At 55.9% G+C, this 16,582-nt stretch overlaps 1 protein-coding gene across 1 annotated transcript in view; it reads left to right on the forward strand.

Moving 5' to 3' along the window:
• ADCY5 (adenylate cyclase 5) overlaps nt 1-16,457 on the forward strand; it is a 154,818-nt gene extending 138,361 nt beyond the window's left edge. Inside the window, exons 15-21 of the mRNA XM_060100158.1 lie at nt 106-281; nt 2,377-2,406; nt 3,485-3,617; nt 9,870-10,133; nt 11,191-11,395; nt 14,270-14,394; nt 16,131-16,457. Coding sequence (XP_059956141.1) covers nt 106-281; nt 2,377-2,406; nt 3,485-3,617; nt 9,870-10,133; nt 11,191-11,395; nt 14,270-14,394; nt 16,131-16,259 — 1,062 coding nt within the window. The 3' untranslated portion in view covers nt 16,260-16,457. The remainder of the gene's footprint in view (nt 1-105; nt 282-2,376; nt 2,407-3,484; nt 3,618-9,869; nt 10,134-11,190; nt 11,396-14,269; nt 14,395-16,130) is intronic.
• Nucleotides 16,458-16,582: the final 125 nt, after the last annotated feature.

A 16,582-nucleotide genomic window follows, 5' to 3' on the forward strand; every position in this document is an offset into this window, starting at 1 on the left:
AGCTCAGACTGGAGGAAGGCTGGGGGGCGGGGCCAGGGGTGGGGCCGGGGCGGGGCCGGGGTGGGTGGGGCCTGGGGCGCTGAAGCCGTTGCCCTTTCTCCACAGTACTTCACCTATAGCGTGCTGCTCAGCCTGCTGGCCTGTTCCGTGTTCCTGCAGATCAGCTGCATCGGGAAGCTGGTGCTCATGCTGGCCATTGAGCTCATCTACGTGCTTGTCGTTGAGGTGCCTGGTGTCACGCTCTTTGACAATGCCGACCTACTGGTCACAGCCAACGCCATGTAGGTGGCACCCGCCTCGCGCTCTGCACGGGGTCTGGGGCATTGCAGAGAGGAAGGAAGAGCGGGAGGCTGGGTTCCTGGGCCAAGGGGGGCTTGCCAGGGGAGTGTTCTGTTGCTCCCAGCTCTGACCATGGGACAAAGCAACACAGTGTCTTGTTTCTTTCCCTCCATCCCTCCCCCAGTGGTGAGGGTGGCCTCAGAGCTATTAGGTCCCCTGTCCCTCTGCCTCCAGCCTCCTACTCAGGCCTGACCTCAGGCTTCAGTGAATTTTTCCTCATCTGTCCAGGGCAGCCTTTGATGACCTATTTTCACCTAACTGCCCTTGCACCTCAGGCCCAGAGGGGTCAAGGTCCAACAGAGCTGGAAAGCAAGGTGTGTGCAAGCAAAGGAACAGCCTTTGCTGTTCGTGGGCACTTGTCCTGCCTCAAACCAGTTGGACATACGTTATCCCTTTTATCCTCATAGCAACTTAGCAAAGTAGGCAGGGCCACCCTGGACAGTTGGGTAGTTTGTGCACTGCTCAAATGCTCCTGGCTGTGATGGTGAGCAGTTAAATCCTACAGCCGAGAGGTGGCAAGTATGGGGGTTGTGCCCCAGGCTATCTAGCTGGCAGTCAGCCTGGTCATATAGTGACATTTGTCAGATTTCCAGGGGAGGTAGCTCCGTGAGGGGAAAGAGCTCTGATTTGGGGTCAAATTGAGTTTGAATCTTAGCCTCAGACACACATTTGGCTATTTTTCCTGAACCTCATTATTTTTTCCCAGTAAAATGGGAATAATAATACCTATAGTAGTAAGAAATATGTAAAGTGCCTGATATGTAGTACCTTTTTCTTCCCATCACCATCCCCCACCACACACATACATCAGGAAGAGCAAAACACGTGAATGACAGGTCTGTGTCCCCTGAGAAAATGCAGCGAACTGTACTTTCTCTGAGTTAGAGGAAGGGATCCATTCATCCATCCATCCATTCACTGAAAAATATTTATTGAGGGCCTACCCTGTTCCAGGCACTGAGCTTGGCAGTGAAGGTACAGTCATGGATAAAATAGGCAATAACTCCAGTGTCGGAAATGTTACCTTCTTGTGCAGAGTGTCGCCTGAGAAAGTGAAGATGTTGTGAAGGATCTAAGTCAGATGCAAGGAAGAACTTCTCCACAGCTGTGCAGAGCTGTGGGCAGATGACAGGGAGACTCTGTAGCATCATGAGCGGTGCAGGCTGCAGTCCCTTGGGGACAGGAGAGGGAGGAGGTCGACCCTTCTCCCTGTGGATCAGGGCGGGAGCTGGGAACTTTGCCTCCTCTTTCTCTCCTGCCCCGCCCCTCCCCAGAGCCCCTCCACTCTTCCTGCTGAAGCAGCCACAGAGAATGGAGGTCCTTTCTGGTTGGGAGACCCTGGTGTGGCTCTAGGGCAGCACTGTCCGCTAGATAAATCATGCAAGCCACAGATGTAATTTAAAATTTTCTAGTAGCTATATTAAAAAGGCAGAACAAGCAGTTAATTTTAATAATGTATTTATTTAACCAATATATTCAGAATATTATTTTCATATATAGTCAGTTTAAAATTATTAATGGAATACTTGACATTTTTCCACACTAAGTCTTCAAAACCTAGTATCTATTTTACACTTACAGGACATTTTAACCTGTACTAGCCACATTTTAAGCTCAGTAGCCACATGTAGCTAGTGGCTACCATTACTGGACAGTGCAGGTGTAGTGTTTCTCCTCCTCTGGGTGGCAGCGACTGGCTGGGGTGGGAGAGGGGACAGGCTTCTGCCCAGGTGGATGTGCTGGGAGGGCCCCAGGGTCCCAGGTGAGGGCTGGGTGATTTGTGGTCATGGTGACCAGATGCTAATTGGGGCTGGCCTTTCTGCAAGCCTCCCATCCTGAAAGTGACCTTGGATTGGGAAGAGGGGTGCTGGGGGAGGTGGCAAAGGAGCAGCAGTGGTGGGGGCAGAAGCAGGAGGCGTGGGGAAGCAGAGCTGGGTGTAGAGGGGCACAGCGGGTGGGGGTGGCCAGCAGAGCAGGCATGGAGGCTGCTGATGCAGGGAGCAGCCCTGAACAGCCCTCCCCAACTCCTGTTCACAGAGACTTCAACAACAACGGGACCTCCCAGTGGTGAGTTGAAGCTGTTTCTCCGAGTTCCCTGATACAACCCCTGCCTGCCCTTGGCACCGAGCAGCCAGAGGCCACCAGCTCAGGCCACCAGCCCAGCAGAGGAGGCAGCGGTACCCAGGTGGGAGGGGGCCTTGGCGGCAAGGTGGGTGATGAAGGAGGGGGCCCTCCCCTCCCTAGGTACCAAGGGGGCCTCACTGGGTAGGTGCCCTTCTTTTATGATCTCTCTACCACCCCAAGGTGATTTATAGACTCAGTGACCAAGGCCATCAGGATCCACAGGTCATTCCACAGGCCTCAAGCTCTCCCCAGGGGCGTGCATGAGATCCTGGGTGCAGGAGAACAGGTGCCCCTTCTGCCCCCAGAGGAGAGGAGCTGAGGAGAGGCCTGCAGGGCGTGTAGGTTAGGCCCTGCCTCGGGGCTGCTCCTGGGCAGGGAGTCTACACAGCCTTCAAGGTTTGGGCTCTTTGCTGGGACGGGAGCAGGGTCAGGGACAGCTGTTTTTATTGGGAGTATTAATAATGTTAACAGAAATATAGTCAGACAATAATAGCTACCAGTTTTGGATTTTCTACTGTTTGTCAGACACTGTACAAGGAGTTTGCATACAGTGTCTGTAATTCTTGCTACAATCTTGAAATATGGGTGTTATCCCATTTTACAGATTAGGAAACTAAGGTTCAGAGAAGTTAAGAGGACTTGCCCAAGGTTGCCCAGAGATGGTCAGTATGGCCTGCCTGGCTCCCCTGTTACAACCCCCGTCTTGTCAACTGAGAAAGCCCTGAGATGTACACGCTGCCTTTTACAAGGGCCTCGTTCATCCCCTGATGTAACCAGAGGGAAGCGCCCCAGTGACGGGGGAGAGGGAGCCATCAGGAGAAGAGTGCTGGCTGCTGAGCTGCAGGCTGAGCCGGGGCTGAGCAGGGGCTGCCCACTGAGAAGGCTTCCTGGAGGAGGCACACCTCAGGCAGTTAGAGGAGGAGGGTGAGGATAGGGGGGCTGGAGTGGGAGGTAGAAAAAAAGGCCTGAGGGGCCTCAGAGGCCGGCATGAAGTGCCAGGACATCTACCTCCCGCCTGCAGCCCTGAGCACGCGACCAAGGTAGCGCTGAAGGTGGTGACGCCCATCATCATCTCGGTCTTTGTGCTGGCCCTGTACCTGCACGCCCAGCAGGTGGAGTCCACCGCCCGCCTCGACTTCCTCTGGAAACTGCAGGTGGGTGGCCCCGGGCTGGGGGGGTCGGGGGTGGGGTTGGAAGGGTGGGGCGGGACCCCCAGGCCTCATGGCACTTGGTGAGTGAGCAGTACATCCGCTGGGCTGGGCTGGGCTGGGCCTGGGTTCTGCACTGACAAGGTGTCCTGCTCACCAGCTGACCGGTGCCCCGCGTCCCAGCGAGTCTGCTCCCTGCTCTCTGGGGTCAAGAGGCAAAACCCTGGAGCTCCAGACAAACCCACCCTTGACAGGGCCTGGGAGAGAGCCTCTTCAGTCACAAAGACCGTGGGCATCCAGATGCTGGGACAGAGGGGAGGCATGGGCAGGCCCAGTTTGTGGCAGAGGCAGCAAGGAGTCAGGAGGGCAGGGGGAAAACAGTGGCAGGAGGAGAGGAGAGAAGTAGGGGGAGTGCAGTCCTGGGGCCGCGGAGGCCTTAGTGCAGGAGTTGGTGCCAGAGGCTTCTGAGCAGGGCTCGATGTGACCTAAGCTGGGCTTGAAGACCCCTCCAGGGGAAGATGGCTGGAAGGGGCATCAAAGATCGTTGACAGGAAGTCCAACCAGGTGGCTGTGCCCTGGCCTTGATGAGAGGTGGCTCAGGCAGGGGCAGAGGTGCTGGGTGCTGGGTGCCCCGGTGGGGCTGGAATCCAGCCAGCACTCTGCCCTCCAGGCTCTGTGCCCTGCGCCCTGATTGCGTCCACCTGCGGGAGGGGTGCTGCTGGGCCATGCACAGCGTACTCCAGGTGCTACAGCAGTAGCCCCTGTGGCCCCTTCCGACCTGCTGGACCACCTCAAAAGATGCAGGAGAGGGCACACAAGGGCCCATGAGAAAGCCTGATCTTGCCTTTTTTAAAAATATATAAATTTATTTTATTTTATTTATTTTTGGCTGTGTTGGGTCTCCGTTGCTATGCGCGGGCTTTCTCTAGTTGCAGCGAGCGGGGGCCACTCTTCGTTACGGTGCGCGGGCTTCTCATCGCGGTGGCTTCTCTTGTTGCGGAGCACGGGCTCTGGGTATGTGGGCTTCAGTAGTTGTGGCTTGTGGGCTCTAGAGCGCAGGCTCAGTAGTTGTGGCTCACGGGCTTAGTTGCTCCGTGGCATGTGGGATCTTCCCGGACCAGGGCTCGAACCCGTGTACCCTGCATTGGCAGGCAGATTCTTAACCACTGCGCCACCAGGGAAGCCCCAAGAGAAAGCCTGGTCTTAGATGGGAGTGAAGGTGGGGTTCAGACCCGTTATTCCAGCCCAGCCGCCTGCAAGGCATAGCTTAGCCTGTCTTTTTTTGCCTCCCCTGGCCTGGCCCCTGTGTGCAGACCACTTCTTCAGCTCACCTGCAACTCACTTAGGCCTCCTCCATCCTCCGCTTCCTAGTAACGTTGAGATTAAAGTCTTCGGGCCGGGGCAGGAGGCCCTGGATTTTCACTGGATTCTGAGTGAAGACGGGGGCATCTGACTGCCCCTGCTATTGGGTGTCTCTGGTGGGGGTGCCCTGAGGCTGGGGGAGCATGTTTTCCATGCGGAATGCCCTGGGTTGGGAGGGGCCTCGGGGGTACCCAGTGTGAGGCTGCTCCTTCTCTTCTCGGAGAGCAGCCTCCCAGCCTCCTCCCGACTTGCTCATGCCTCTCTTCTTGGGGAAGTTCCCAGGAGGTCCCCAAGTCTCTCCTGGGGGCTGACCAGGCTTTGTGGGGTCCAGGGCCAATGCCCCTCCACTCCTCTGCTCAACCCGCCCTCCCCCAGGAGCCCCCAGGGAGCCCCTCCCAAGGTGGTTGCTGTTGGGTGACCCTGTTGTGTTACAAAGGACCCGAGAAAGGGGCGGAGGCCAGGGACGGTGAGCCTGCCACTCCGCATCTTTGTGACCAGCTGCCCCTTGACCCGCATCCCGGGGCCTTGTCCAGCTCCTGAGGGCACAGGGTCAAACCGAGGCCGCCTGCCTGCTGAGCAGAGTAGCCTGGAGCTTCCCAGGAGCCCCTACCTCTGGCTCCCCAGTGCCCAGGCAACAGCAGCTTTCTCGTAGCCCCGGAAGACCTGAAGGAGCCATGAGGCAGTGTGCCTGTCTCTCCCAGAGAGCTGAAGCCTTCCAGCTTTCAGCCAGGGTGAACCTCCCCGAACCAAAACAGCCAGGGAAAAAGGGGTGTGTTGTGGACAAGACTTCCTCCAGTCCCCTTGGTCTGAGGCCCCAACATCTGCCCAAAGCACTCCCATTGCCTCCTGCATCCCCGGCTGCAGCCCGCCCCCATCCATTCCCCTGCCGACCCCAGCTGTGCTGAGGGTTTAGGGAGGTTTGGAGACCCAGTCGATGTCAGGCACTTGTATTGTTAGTGTTTCTTTCCACATGTGGCTGCAGAAACAGGTCATTTCCACTCTTTATCTTTCCTCCCTGACTTCCTACCCCACACCCATGCACCGCCCCCCCATTTTTATCTTCTTTTAAGGGAGGAAGTTTTAAAAAATAACTTTAAACTTACAGAATAGTTAAAAGAACAGTATAAAGAACTCCACCAGTCCCTTCATCAGATTCCCCAGCCATTTGTCTACATTTGCTCCGTCACCCCCTCTCTCTCTTTTCTGAAACAATACCCCATCACCCCCCTAAATTCTCCAGTGTCTACCTCCCAAAAGCAGGGACACTCTCTGCGTTATCCCCGTGCGAACTCCCAGTCAGGAAATCAACACTGTGCACCCACAATACCATCCCACCCACAGAGCTGTTCACGTGGTGTCAGCTGTCCCAGTTCTGGCCCTGGATCCCATCTGGTGTACCCTATGCATTTAGTTGTCATGTCTCCTGTCTTTCTTTTCCTCTCATGTTTGCCAGTCTTAAAGAGGTCCTTATTCTGTGACCCTCAGTCTAGAGCCCTTGATGTTTCCCATGTCCAGACTCAGGCCATGCCTTCTTGGAGGAAAACCGTGGAAATGACACTGTGCACTTCTCAGAGCATCACCCTGGGGACTCCTCTATGTTGGCCTGTCCCACCCCTTGTGACATTTACCTTGATCACCCACTCAAGTGGGTGTCTGCCAGATTTCTCCACTGTCAGGTCCCCATCTTCCCCTTTGTACTCAATTAGCATTTTGTGGAAAGATACTCTGGTATTACGCCAATATTCTGATCTCCAGCAAACCTCACCCACCAGCCTCAGCATCCATTGCTGACTCCTGCCTGCCAGGTAGTGATGACCTATGTCTGTCATTCCTTCTGCATTTGTTAATCGGCATTCTCCTGTAAGGCAGAGCTCTCCTTCTCCCCCTCTCATTTACTTGGTCATTCATTTATCTACATCAGCATAGACTCCCAGATTCCTGTCGAATTCAATGGGCTTTACTCTGCTCCTCTCATCATTTATTTTAATGCTTTAATTGTCCTGGCTTTGGCTGGTGTGTCTTCCGTTGGCTCCATCATTCTTTGAGCATCTTCTTACTTTCTGGCACAAGAAGATGTCTGGGGCTCATCATGTACTTTCCCTTCAAAGTGCCCCAATTCTTTTTAGTGGAGAATGGTATTTAGAAACCCAGATCAGGGCACTCAGTGTGCTCACTGTTCTAGGTCCTCTCTGTGGACAAAGCCAGGAAATGTATGTAGGTATATAGGAACATAGAAACAAACATTCACATACACACATACATATAGATGGATACTACTCCAATATCTGTCTGTTGATATTTAAAACCATGAGTTTATAGCAGCGCCCCCACTGCCAATGCGACACCTCAGGCTTCTTTCTAGCCTTCTCCCTTCTATGCATGCAAACATCATCTCTGGCAGTGAGAACCTCCCCTTCCATATATTTACTCATTTGCTCGACGGAACCCACCTCCCACCCACCCCAGCCCCCTTCTCTGCCCTACCATGCCCTCTCCCCCTCACTGCCCTGCTTCCTTGCACACTGGACATACCGCACGTGGCACCCCTTCCTCTGATCACTTCCTTCTTCAGGCACCAAGGGCTCTGCACAAGGGCAGGAAGGAAGGGAAAATTGGAGGGGAAGCGGCTGACCACTTCCCGTTTTGAAAACAATTAAGAAGGCCATGCACACTGTGTGTGTGTCTGCGGGCGGGTGGTGAGCGTGTCTCTACCTGCTAGGTGTGTTAGCCTCTCTCCACTCAAGCTCTCTGACAGGCTCATGATGCGCCCACCTCCCTCCATCTCCCCTTGTGCTCCAGGGCTTTGGGGCGGGATAAACAATAACCTGAATGCAGGTCCTTGGGATGGGTGAGTGATGGTCCATTCCGCACGCCCAGTCTTATGCAGCAGCCCATTTAGCTGTCGGGTCTGTGGTCATGATGGGTGGGTGCGGTGCTGACGGGGAGGTGGGGAGCCTGGGGTTCTTAGCTTCCCCGAAGCACCTGCATGAGGAACACACCCTCACCCGCAAGGCTCCCTCCACTTGGCCTCAGCTCTCGGGAGAGCCCATTCTTGTCCCCTCCCACAGCATTGAACTTACTAGGACCAGCAAGCGTCTGTGGACCCCTAAGCTATCCTTCCTGGGCAGAGCCCAGCCCTAGAAGCAGCTGGCTGTGCTGGCAGCTGCCAGCATGTCTTGGGCAGAGTTCCCCAGATGCGGCAGCCATACCTGGCCAGGGCCTCTGCGCTTGGCGTGCGTTCCCAGCCGCGTCTCTGCTCCCTGAGTCCCCACGCACAGCCTCCACAGCCACCCTGCCCGCCATGTTGGGCAGGGGCGCTCTGGGAAGGCACGTGTCACATTTCTGCCACCTGCAGGCTGATCCGAGGAGCTGAGGCGCTCCAGGGTCCCCAGGCATGTGGGGAGCAGGAGTGGGGGCAGTTGGGTGCATTTTCAGAGGCAGATGGACCAGCTGGGGCTCCTCCATGGGACAGCGGGCGAGAAGTACAGGGATTCCCACTCCAGCCTTCTCCCTCTGGCACACCCGTTCCCGAGTAGGAGCAGGTGGCGCTTATTTATGGGGAGGGGGGTGGTCAAACTGTCCCACTTCATAGGAGCAGAGGTCACCTGGCAGGAAGACGGCACATGCCCGCTGGACCGCCCCCGGGCACCTGAGGGTCCAGGAGCTTCCTCGGGTGTGATCCCCATCCTTGTGGCCACGTTTCCAGTGGCTCCAGGAAGGAAGTGGGTCCTCTCACCTCAGAGGCAAGGCTTAGACCCTGAGCCTTAGGGTCCCTGAGCTTTCTCCTTCCTTGCTGGACCCAGTCCTGCAGCCTTGGTGGGTGTGCCAGCTCCTTCCCTGTAGGCAGCCACCGCCTACCGGGAGAGCCGGGGCCCTGAGAAATAGTCCTGGCCCTTTTGGATGTTCTAGTTGCAGTGAATAGAAAGGCCTCCATGTGTAGTTAGGGAAGGCCCAGGCAGGCTGGCTAGATCCTTTAAACAGCCCTGCCAATGACTCTTTGCCTGCCTGCCTGCCTGCCTTACCAACACGGTCACCCCCAGTTCAGGGGGCCATTTTGTATGCCATTGAGGGGAGGAAGCCAGCAGACTCCAGTCTGTACCCCCGTGTCCCTTGAACACTCTGGTCAGCTGGCTCGTCGCATGCCGAGGTGCAGGACTACCTCTGTGCTTCAGCCTGTGGGCCACTGTTGGCCTCTTGATCCGAGGCTCTGCACTGCCTCTTTATCATGGCGAGTGAGCTTGTCCCAGACCCAGGACCCAAGCTAGGGGAGAACCAAAGTCATCAGTGATGTCCTTGTCCCGCCCAGGTGGGAACCTCTGGGTACCTGCACCTCCTGGCCCTGCGGGTTGCGTCTGGCCCTGGGGTGAGTCAGCTCTCAGAGAACCAGGGAGAACGGGCAGCGCTTCGAGCCCTTTTCTCTGTGGTCAGTCTGCTAAAGTGATTTTTCTCAAACCGCCTTTCCGATCGCATTCCCCGGTATGAAGGGGAAAATGGAAAGTCGAGGAGCCTTTGGGTGGCTGGAGGGCCATTTGGGTGTGGTTTTGGACCATCCCTTTACCCTCCTGCCATCTCCTCCTCTGGGGCAGACAGGATCCTTCCGGCCTCTCCTCCGGGACCTGTGTTCACTCAGGGTTCCCTCCTTCAGGATCAATGCCCTCATAGGCGTCGCTTGCCAAGAGGCAGGCGGGAAGAGTTAGCTACCTACAGATCTCTCTTTTCTGTTGGTCAAAGTAAGAGATGCTCTTTATAGAAAACCAGGAAGTAGAGACAGCAGGGAGGATGCAAAGTCAGCACTTGCTGAACTCTTGGGCCTGCGCTGGCACGTGGGCGGATCGCACTGCCTTTTTCCGAGCAGCACAATGCTTGCCCTCCCTCTGACCGAGTCCTTTGTCCCAGGCCACCGAGGAGAAGGAGGAGATGGAGGAGCTGCAGGCCTACAACCGGCGGCTGCTGCACAACATCCTGCCCAAGGACGTAGCCGCGCACTTCCTGGCCCGCGAGCGGCGCAATGATGAGCTCTACTATCAGTCGTGTGAGTGCGTGGCCGTCATGTTCGCCTCCATCGCCAACTTCTCTGAGTTCTACGTGGAGCTGGAGGCCAACAACGAGGGTGTCGAGTGCCTGCGGCTGCTCAACGAGATCATCGCCGACTTTGACGAGGTGCGGCTGGGCCCCGACTCCCCTTTTCCCATCACCAGATGTGAGCAGAGGCGTCAGGCGCTCTGACTGTGTCCCAGGCACTGTCACAGGCATCTGCATACATTTCCTCCCCATCACCATGTCACGATGGGGAGGACGAGGCCCCCGCACGTTAAGCGTCCTGCCTTGGGTCACTGCCTGCAAGTGGCAGAGCTGGGGTTTCAGCCCAGCTGTTTGAATTCGCAGTCTGCATGTTGGCTGCCCCATCGAAGCCCCGCCTGGCTGACTCACCCCCACTGCCCGCCATTCCTCTCATGCCACCTAGGACTGGATGGGGCTCAGGCTGGGACTCAGCATTTGAGAGAGTCTGAGGGAGGAGGAGTTCCCAGGCTAAAGGAGGAGGCAGGACAAAGATGCAAAGCCCTGAACAGCAGAGGCAGAAACAAAGACATTTTCTTCTTGGTTTATTACTCCCTTGTTGAGCACCCAGTGTGTGCCAGGCCCTGGGGATGCTGTGACCAGTAGAGCAGTCCCGGGGCTGGGAGCTCACCGCGTAGTGAGCGTGAGAGGGACGAGCCCGGCGGGAATACAGGGGCTGGGGCATGGAGGTGGGTCCAGGCAGTGTCAGAAGCAGGCCTCAAGACTCCCGGGCGGTGGGGTAACTGGAGTTGGCTGCAATGGGTGTGGACAGGCTTTCGGCAGGTCCTGGAGACAGAAGAGCGTCCTGCTGGACAATGATGAGGAGGTCTCCCTGGGAGGGATGGAGACCTGAGCCAGCAAAGGGGAAAGTGGCTGCCAATCCCTGTCGGAGGACAGAGCCCCAGAGGTGACTAGTGACCTGGCCCCAGGGGCTCTTGTATGGGGCTGGGCTCGTAGCCCACAGCCACTAGACAGCCACAGGGTAAGTGCTGGAGAAGGCCTGACTGTTGGGGAGCACCAGGGCTTTGCACTGAGTTGGTGATGGAAATGGGCCCCCCTGTGTGAACTGGGGAGACAAGAGGGGGCCGTGCTGCTGCACTTCCCTGCAGACCTCAGTGCCCAACTTGGGGGTGACCTAGTTTGTCCTCCATCTGTCCAGATCATCAGTGAGGATCGGTTCAGGCAGCTGGAAAAGATCAAGACCATCGGCAGCACCTACATGGCCGCCTCGGGCCTCAACGACTCCACCTATGACAAGGTGGGCAAGACCCATATCAAAGCGCTCGCTGACTTCGCCATGAAGCTGATGGACCAAATGAAGTACATCAACGAGCACTCCTTCAACAACTTCCAGATGAAGATTGGTGAGCCCGGCCCGGAGTCCGGAGGGCTTGTTGGGACTCCCACCCACCATCCCCCATGCCGCCACCATGACCCGGTCCAAGCAGAGGCTAACATTGCAGTGTGTCCCTGCCCGAGGGGTGGGGGTAGGCCCCCATCACACAGCAGAGTTCTCCCAGGGCCTGGAGGTGCCTCCTCTGCATGGTGGTAAGCACTGGACACCCTCTTTCTGAGTTCCTGCCTCTCCCACTCACTGTGCCTGCCAGAAAGGCTTTGTGGGGGGATGCTGTGTGCCAAGGGCAGAGGGGCCCCCGGTGGGAGAGGTGGGAACTCAGAGACAGAGAGAGGTTATCGCTGAGTTCCAAGTGGTTTCTGTGCACACGTGAGCAAGATCTTCTAGGTGCTGTGAAAGCTCTTCTGGTCTACGCAAACTGGGGAAAGAAACGGTGAGGATGTGGAGATAAGTCCACATATCTTCCCTGGATCCCTTCTTTGTCAAATGCCTTGGCCCTCGCTGGGTGGCTTTGAGGAGCTTCGTAGATGCTGTGGTGTCCTGGAGGCAGGGCCGCTACGGGAGAGAGTGGGGAGCTCTGAGCAGAGGCCCTGGGTCAGTTTCAAAACAGGCAGAGCCATACTCTACTTGTTCAGAAAACCTTTGAACCAAAACCCTATATAATTTTTTTCATTTTTTGTATTAATTTTATTATTTTATTTCTTAATTGAAGTATAGTTGATTTACAATATTATATTAGTTGCGGGTGTACAACATAGCGATTCAATATTTTTATAGATTATACTCCATTTAAAGTTATTATAAAATATTGGCTATATTCCCTGTGCCTACACCTTCTGGTATTCAATTTTGTTGTTTTATTACCCCAACCTTTTATTCTGACACGTTTCAACTCTACAGAAGAGCTGAAAGAATAGCGCAGGGAAAACCCACGTACATCAGCACACTTGCCTGTTCGCTCCCCTACTATATCCACAAAATGATCTCAGAATCACAACTCTGACTGTGTTGCTTGATAAGGTTCAAGGTGTCTCAGCAGTTTGTTTTTTTAGCATGTATCTTGCCAAGGATGCCCAGGCTTTCAGAGTAAGAGTTCCTTTTTCAGAAGAAACTGCTTTGTTGAGCATTGCTCTCTCCTCCTTCTGAGGATGGTGGAGGTAAAGAATGCTTTCCAGAAGAGCAGGCCTTTGTTCTTGTCAAAATTTTAATGTATGATCGACGCCCCCCCAAGAAATATCTCAGGCCAAAAATTATTCAGATTTCAAATTTTGTAAAAAAAGGAACAGAGATTCACCAACAAAAATACTGGTATTTCAGTTCGAAAAATTAGCACATTAGACTGAAATATTGGATTCCTAAAAATCAATATTGTGATCATGAATGTCCTCAGGAGACCTTTCGTTCTGGCCCGAGTCTTGGGAACTGGGCTTTCCCTGAGGAGCTGGCCGTGTGGGCCCGTGGACACATGCCTATGGACTGGACCAGGTTTTCGTTTTGCATCGGCTGCTGGAAAGCCAGACCAGAGCCAGCTGGGGGCCTGCTTTAACTGAGGGGCAGCCTGTGCTTCTGTGTTAATGTCACTCTTGGTTTCCTGTGATGTTGCCATTCTTATTTTCCTTTCACCCCATCTCCCTCACCCGCACTGCTCTGCACTTTTCTCCCAGCGTGTACTTATTTCTGTGAGCTGCCCCAGCTCCTTTATTGGACCAGGACTGGGGACTGAGTGGCAGGCAGATAAGTAGCTGGGCAGGCAGTTGGGAGCCTTGTGTGGCAGATCCCGTCCTACAGACTCAGGAACGTCTTCCTTGGGGAGCGTGGCTTTTGGCCAGTGAGGGCGACAGTCCAGCCTGGGAATAGCACGTGAGGTAAAAAGCTACATGTGGTTTGATGGGACCAAAGAGGAGGGTCGTGGTTTTGAAAACCAGTTTTGAAAACTGATGACATTTCTGACTTAGGGAGTGGCCAAGGGGTGTATGTGGGAGCTTTTGCTGTGTTTGTGGTCCTGCCACTCACACACAAGAAATAGTTAAGCAACAGTGAGGCTTAATAAGGCCCAGTGTGAGAGACAGTTTATGTAATAGGAGGGAGCACCCTGGGGCTTGGAGATGGGGCAGGAAATGTCTAGCGAATGCCGGTTGAGACAGATGTGTTCAGAAAGGACTTTGCCAGGGGAGAAGGAGGAAGGACACTTGAGGTGGAGACCAGCACAGCAGAGGCTCAGGGGCATGGTTGCTCAGTGTTGTCCTGGGCGGGACTGGGAAGGTGGACAGACCGGAGCAGAAGCGTAGGAGAGAGATGGAGAGGGAGAGCCCATGTGGACGGTGCTGCGGCATCACCGACCTGGCTCGGAGGCCTGAGGGAGGATTACCTGGAGAGAGGAGACTCTGGGGTCAGGGAGGCGGGTTAGGAAGTAGGCTCTAAGAACGAGAATGGTGGCACCCCTGAAACAAACAGAGGAGCAAGGAAGAAGAAAATGGCGAGTCTGGTATATTGAGTCTGAATTGAAGGTGAAAACCTAAATGCCACCAAGAGAGGGGGAATTAAGGAAAGGCAATCAGACAACGCAAGAGGTTACTGGACACTTTGAAGAGGGCAGTCTAGCGGTGGGTTTGCAGGAGCTGAACGTTGCCTGGGTGGCGAGGACACAGGAGCAGCAGCTATGTGAATGGGTTCCTGTGGTCTCAAGTTAGCAAGTGTGCAGTCGGAGCAGAGCGGTGGCAGCTGTGGGGTCAGGCACAGCCTCGGGGCGGGAGGACCCTGGGTGTCTTAAGGCCAAGAGCCAGGGGGAGAATCTGCCGAGTGTGGAGGGAGGAACGGTAGTGAGGGCAGGCAGGGCAAGCGTCAGTCTGAACCCTGATGAGCTTTCTGACTTCTGTCCCTGCAGGGCTCAATATCGGCCCCGTAGTGGCTGGGGTGATTGGGGCCCGCAAACCTCAGTACGACATCTGGGGCAATACAGTGAACGTGGCCAGCCGCATGGACAGCACCGGCGTGCCCGACCGCATCCAGGTGAGTGCAGGAGCACCCATGTGGGGACCTCTGTGTGATGCTAAGTGGTCTTCCGGCAGGCCGCCCGCTGGTCCCAGTCAGAATTCCTGCAGCCAAATTTGAGGGTGATGGGGCAGTTGGCGCTGGTATCTTGGAAGCTTGGAGAACACAATTGTGTTTTGGTCCGTCGGTACCTTGGACAGATCTTCTACCCTCTGCAAGCCCTCTACTGGCCACAGAAGGAACTGGGGGGGATGAGGGCAGCCAGCTGCAGATGCCAAGCCACCAGGCACGCAGAGCAGACACGAGGCGGCCGCAACGAGCAGGGTCTTGCCAAATGGAGCCCACAGCACTCAGGGTCTAGCTCTGAGAACCAGACGAGGCCAATGGTCCCGGGATGGTGCTCTCACCAGCCTCAACAGCCAAGGAGCCTGGCCAGAGACCTGGAGACTTTCTCCTCTCTTCATCCTTTGCATCTGGTACTTGTGATTCCCAGGCCTGCTGCTCTTCAGCTGCTTTTCTTTTTTTTTCTCAGGGCTTCCTTGATTCTTTCTGCTCCAATCTGACACAGAGAGGCCCTGGACTGGGCTCTAGTCCGGCACCCCCGGGTCCCTGTGAGGCTGTGGCTGGTCATTTAGCCTCCCCGGCCTCAGTTTTCCCAAGTGAAAACTGGGCCATTGTTAAGGTCCTTGCTCACACTGACGCTGCTTAACTGGCCCCTAACTTCTCTCCCCTGGGGGGCCTCTGAACAAAGGGGCTGACCCCAGCACAGCCCTGGCTGGCCTGCGGGTGCTGCCTAAGGGCCCTGGCCAGATGGCCTTCTCTCACTTCTATCCCTGTGCCAAAGCGGGGTGGGGTGGGGTGGGGGAAGGGACAGCAGGATGGGAGTGGGGGTCCTCAAGGGAGATGGGGAGACGGGATGAGTGTTTACAGAGCCTGCAACCCCGCCCACAGACAGGTGTGAGGGGCTCAGTCAGTAAGCACATGACAACCCAGCACCTCGCCTTTGCACGGGGCTTACCTTTCACGGACTATGCTGCCCTCTCCTCCCTGGTCCGACAGCAGGCGTGTGATGGGGGCGCTGGCGGGGGCCGGGTGCTGGCTATGCTCGGAAATGGCTCTTGGATCACCTTGTGGTGCGGCATTCGTCGTCCTGCTGCTCCTGTGCCCCCTGCTCTGGCCCTTCGCCCTGCAGTAGTGCTGTGTCATTACTGAAGCCACCTGTGAGTTCTCCTGTTTATTCCAAAAGCCAAAGCAGAGACAGGCAGTACCATGTGAAGTGAATCCGGGCTCTAGCATTTATTAGCTACATAACATCAGGCAAGTGACTTAGATTTTATGAGCCTGAGATCATAGTTCTTACCTCACAGAAGGATGAAATGAGATCAGCAGTGGTTCTCCAACTGTCTGTGGTGAAAAAACGGTTTCTAGAACTTTCTGATCACTCAGGAGTTAGACTTTGGTAAACCCTTGGGCACTGATTGTGGGGAGTCAGACGGCTGTGAGCTCCTGAGCGCCTCCCCTCAGTGTCTGCATTTCTCCCACTGTGGACGATGACAGGCAGTTTGTGGGCTACAGGCACACGTGAGGTGCTCGCCACACCACGCAGCAGGGGTGGGTGCTGCCGTCCTTCCGGCTTCTGAGGCCCTTCATTGGACGAGCCGCCCCGCAGGGGCACGCCGCCCACCCTTCCGAGTCGGTGGCAGTCAGGGCTCAGGTCATGAATGGCCTGTCCTCTCTCCTCGTTTGCCTCCTAGGTCACCACAGACATGTACCAGGTGCTGGCCGCCAACACGTACCAGCTGGAGTGCCGGGGTGTGGTCAAGGTCAAGGGCAAAGGCGAGATGATGACATACTTCCTCAACGGAGGGCCCCCACCCAGTTAGCAGCCGCCGCGGACGCCAGGCAGCCTGGCCTCCAGAGAAACGGCAGAAGCCTCGCTCCAGCCCACGAGGCCGCCCTGAGATTTTCCACTTTGACTCCAGAAGCAGCTTCTGCCTTGGCGGGCGGGCGGTCTCCGTCCCAGGCCCCGGGGTGCCAGCGTCCTGCGAGCACCAAGCTGACCAAAGATGTCTCCCCCTGTAGTAGACGCCGCCAGACTCGGTCGGAATCTCGTTTTCTACCGGGTGCTGCGGCGCGTGCGCGGGCGGAGAGGCGCCGCTGGAGGGGCCTGGGCGCGCGGCATCCCCGTGTGCGGGGCTGCGGGAGC

The sequence above is a fragment of the Mesoplodon densirostris genome, chromosome 5 (genome assembly GCF_025265405.1).
Source record: "Mesoplodon densirostris isolate mMesDen1 chromosome 5, mMesDen1 primary haplotype, whole genome shotgun sequence".
Lineage (NCBI taxonomy): Eukaryota > Metazoa > Chordata > Mammalia > Artiodactyla > Ziphiidae > Mesoplodon > Mesoplodon densirostris.